We start from the raw sequence: 4,840 nt of genomic DNA on the forward strand, positions 1-4,840 counted from the left end.
TGCTCAACAACGTTTTCTGAAGTTGAGGAATGTACTTCAGAAACTAAATGTCTTTGATTTTAAAGAACAGTTAAAAAAAAAACCAAACAAAAAACAACTAAAAAAACCTGCTCAGGTTTCATCTGATTGCAGTAAAACAGTCTTCCCATGCTGTCCTGACTGTATCGATTCATTTGAATGTACAAAGAAATAAACAGGGAAGCGCACTTTTTCAAGTTCTTAAAGTCTATCTTGCGATGAATTTCTGTCAAACCTAATCAGTTTAGCAAACAGAATCATGGAAATCCATGGAGTTTCTATGTATTATGAGCAATGAAAAATCAAAAGCAGCTGAATAAACCTGATTGCTTGTAACTCATTTCCTGCATTTTTAATGCTTGTTTCACACACTGACTAGCTACTTTTTTTTTTTTTTTTTTTTTTGTAGTGACAGTACACACTTGCAGCATTAATGTAAATATTTTGGTGTATTTTCCAGATGACAGCACTAGAGAAAGCCACTGGTGACGTTGTGCTCAAGTTTGAACCATTTGTTCTTCATGTGCTATGTCAAGAGCTGCAAGATGCACAGCTTCTGGTAAAATTACATCAAGTAACAATGTCACATTGTTGTTCTGTTATATTCCTTGCTGTAAAAGTATTGGCTCCTGAGTAAGCTTTAACACTTTAAGAATAGTCCCAGATGTGCTGTATGTTTAATAACTAGGGTAGTAAAAGTAAGCTGATGAAGAAAACACAGCTTTAAACTGAGTACAGATTTTGCTGTACTTCTTGGAAAACAAAATTACTCAACTACAATTTAGTGTTCGAGCTGAATTTTTCCCGGTGAGCCTGGGTTGCTTTCGCTGGCTGAAAGTGATGGTTTTTTTAGATGTCATTTTGCTACCGGCCAGGCCATTTGACCCCGGTGTCTCAACTAATTGAGTAGTACCTTTGCCTTCTGCTTTTCCAGAATGATTCTGGAGAGTAATGCACGACGGGTTTGTTCCTTCATTAATGTAGAAGAGAGTTGATTAGCTTCTTTTATAGTACTGCTGCACTTTTAGCTACAAAAGTGTTGCACGACTGTCCTTTGTGGTTACCAGCTCTTCAAGGTAAAGTAGTACGGTACCCGGTGAGACATTCATGTCCCATCTGCACTAATGCATTAAGATTAGACAATCAAGATCAACTGTGGTTCTTTGAAAACCAACCACAATTTGTGATACTACGTGGGTTTGATCTTAAAAACATTTTAATGTAACTATTAATGCATTAATTTGGGGAGATGGTTTTGAATAAGTTTTTTTTGCAAAACTGAGATTATAAACTGCATTGCAACCCATCCATAATTATTTCTTGCTGTGAAAGCGTATGACCTGTTTAAGGCATTTATTTGTTCTGCAGCATTCAGTGGCTATCGATTCTGGGTTCAGGAACTCTGGTATTACCGTTGGCAAAGGAGGAAAAATTATGATGGTAAGGACTTTTCTACTTACCTGTAAGGAATGTAACAAAATCATAGTTACTGTTAACTTTGATTTTTTTACGAGCCAAGATCTGAATTGTAATGTGATTGACAGCTATCACAGGGCATGCTGTAGCAAAAAAAAATCTTTCTGCTTTAGCTGACAGCGAACTAACCAATTGTGTGGATACGTGGTTTTTTTCCTGTAATGAACTCCCCGTATTATTTAAATAACCTTCATAAAATAAAAAAACTTTATTCTAGATAAATCCTTCTCTGTGTGTTTTTAGGCTGTCCGGAGCACTCATTGCTTAGAAGTTCCATTGAGCCACAAGGGGAAATTGATGGTCTCCGAAGAATATATTGAATTTCTGATACATGTAGCTAATCGTAAAATGGAAGAAAACACAAGGAGGATTGACAGGTTTGTAAGAGTACACCAATCCTATTCATGACATCTAAATCCAAAAGTGAGAGAGGTTATGTTAAAAAAAAAAAAAAAAAAAAAAAAACAAACCACCAAAACCAGACAACCCCCTGAAGTCGAAAATACAATTTCAATTAATTTTTTGAGCTCTGAAGACTATAAACCGTTTAAACGAAAACCTATAAACGTGAGTTTGCAGACTGTCTTTGTTACTGATGTTACTGAGTAGGGTTTAAGTTTCTTTTTCTAATGATAACAGCATTTGTTATTCTAACACAGTAACATTTCAGGAGTATTCAGATTGCAGTGCACACTTTAATCCACTAAATGCTTTGTATAGTTTCCAAAACTGATGATTTATGTAGGCGCTGGAAGGTTACACACACTTTGGGTCTTTACGTTTGTCTCCAGCTGAGGAACAGAATAGGCAGAAGAGCCAAAGAGCGTGAGGATCAAAAGGACGCTGGAGAGACACCTACACCTACTAAGACCAGTTTCTTTTTGTATGTCCATTGAAAATCTCTGTAGTTGTTAAAGTTAAAAGTAATTTGTAATAGTAGCAGTCCGTCTGATCATTAATGCTATCATTCATCAGACGTTTAACCTGATACCATTTTATAGCTTCTGTAAGATTAACAGGGTCTTAATGGCATGTGAGTACATCCACTAATTGATTTCTAACATACAGGCATTTCAAAGAGAAGTGGCATGGCATACACAAGGATGCATGCTGGTATTTCTAATTTGTCTTCCAGTATTGGCTAGAACATTTCAATGTTAGTAACGATTTTCTTCTCTTAGCACATTTTGATTATATTACAAAAGCATTAGTTTCTCAGAGTAGTTTTGCAGATCCTGAGCAAAACTACAAAAATAATAACTACACAATTGTTTCTAGATTCTACAAACGCTTAGAGTTAGCTTTGAAAACTGCTGTCAGTGCAAACAACACACCCTCTGAGGAGACGGAGAAGAATCGCCCTGTGTACATTCACAGAAGAAAGAGAAAGACCATTCAAGAACAAGTTGTACACACCTTTCCAAAGGGTCACAGTGAAGAATTGGAGCCTGAGGATGATACAGAAAGCAATCTTGCTATTTTTGCTGAAATCATGATATAGACTAAGGCATTTGAAAGCAAATGGCAAACTGAATAATAATTGTAATGCTCTTTGAAAGAGACATAAATACCGCTCTGTTCTAAGTAGTAACACTCTCATGGACCAGGAAAAAAAGGTAATGAAATGGAATTGTGAACAGTTTTAATACCACAGAAGCACAGAGAACAAAACCTTAGAACATTTGGGGTTTTTTTTTAACAGCACAGTTGAATTAACAATCTTTTACTCTGTCTGTCAGTTATCACAGAAATAACTGGTTTGCTACAGCCTTTGGCCATGTTCTCTACGGAAGCATTTTATTTGCAAACTCTGGGTTTAGGCCTGATGTTTGCAGAGCAGAGAAACTCTAAAAACTAGGTTGTTATCCTTGAAGGTTTTTAATCCCTATAGGACCTCTGCAAAACGGTGTGCACCAATATAGATGTGTTTCAGAACAACACAAAGCCACATATTAGTCAGCTGAAGAACAGTACCTGGTGTGGAGGTTAGAATAGAGAAGTAGAAGTTGCATACTGCTCTATGCCGGCTTTAGCCGGATGCGTCCAGGATCCTTCTGACTGTTGCACCGGGCAGCAAAGTTGATGCCATTTTCCTGCACTTTACCATGTTTCAGGCTCCAGCCCCACTGTGTTCATGTGTTCTGCTTCCCTTGGCCAGCAGCCATTAAGTGTTATTTTTCTTTGCATCTTTTGGCCAATTCTGTGTGCTGATAGTTCGTTAGCTCACTTACATACCATTCTGTGTGGCCAGCACCCAGCTTCGGTTCCAGCTGTTGGGCAGAAAGTCAACCAAGTGTAGAGTAACGGGCTTTCTTACCAGGCTACAACCACTGACATACAATAAATGTTAAATATAAAACAGTGTGATAATTTGTGCATTTTTATATTGTACCACTGGAAAAGTCACTCCATACTTGCAGTGTATTTTTCAGAAAAATGGTGTATTTGTAAACCTTGACAACAACGAATTCTGAGCCCTTCCTTTTATGACTGAGTGATGGCTAACACTGCAAAACAAGATCCTGACTGAAGGAAACGGTTTATTTGGTACAGTAACTCCCAGTTCATACAGGTCATTGTTTCCATTACATAAGCCTATGTCTTGGGGACATTTTAATTCCACTGTAAAAATTTGACATACTAGGTGGCAGCCAAAGGGAATAGTAATTGGGGGCTTTAAATAGATTCTGAAAGACCTGTTATGCTGTGTTTCCAGTAGCAGGCATGCCAAAACAAATAAACTTGAGCGTTTTGTGTTGCTTGTTTGTGTTACTAACTTACAGCTTGAACTGTTTGGTGTGCTTGCTTTCATCCTTTTTCTGGTGGCTTGAATATGCTCAGCACCTGGTTGGGGCACGGGAGAGTGAGAGGCCACACGTTTCTGTCCTTGTGAGGGGATTGCAGTCGTGTCAAGTGAAATGCCGGGTGGTTGATGCTGTCCTTGGCTTTGGCAGCGAGCAAATAGCAGAAAGAGCAGGCTCTGCTATTCTCCGCGGAGGAGGCGAGGCACTGGTGACAAATTTTGAAGATTAAAGAACAGCTTGTGAGACGACCAAGTACATAAGATGTTGAAATACCACAAGAAACCTTCAAGAGTAATACGCCGTATATGCTGTGCTCAAACCTCGTGCGTATTTGGGTGGACTAATCCTTGTTTAATTCTAACTGAACCGGGGGGCAGGCATCATTTCTAATGCTGAAGAGCTGCTTGCTGGGAGGCGTGCGGCAAGCGCCCATCGCCTGGCGGGATCAGAGCGCGTGGCGTGGACGCGGTGGGGCCGCCCCAGCGGGGACATGGGTGAGCAAAGCCGGAGTCCCGCGGTCCGTGCGGCAGCAGGCACGCAGG

General features: G+C 39.4%; 1 protein-coding gene across 1 annotated transcript in view; it reads left to right on the top strand.

Annotated features, from left to right (window-relative positions):
- TYW3 (tRNA-yW synthesizing protein 3 homolog (S. cerevisiae)) overlaps positions 1-2,995 on the top strand; it is a gene marked incomplete at its 5' end in the record, with an annotated part of 7,429 nt that extends 4,434 nt beyond the window's left edge. The window contains 4 exons of the mRNA XM_009587646.1: positions 479-577; positions 1,387-1,458; positions 1,738-1,871; positions 2,773-2,995. Of these exons, the coding sequence (XP_009585941.1) occupies positions 479-577; positions 1,387-1,458; positions 1,738-1,871; positions 2,773-2,995 (528 nt within the window). The remainder of the gene's footprint in view (positions 1-478; positions 578-1,386; positions 1,459-1,737; positions 1,872-2,772) is intronic.
- Between the last annotated feature and the right edge of the window lie 1,845 nt (positions 2,996-4,840).

This window comes from Fulmarus glacialis, unplaced genomic scaffold, assembly GCF_000690835.1.
Source record: "Fulmarus glacialis isolate BGI_N327 unplaced genomic scaffold, ASM69083v1 scaffold36221, whole genome shotgun sequence".
NCBI lineage: Eukaryota > Metazoa > Chordata > Aves > Procellariiformes > Procellariidae > Fulmarus > Fulmarus glacialis.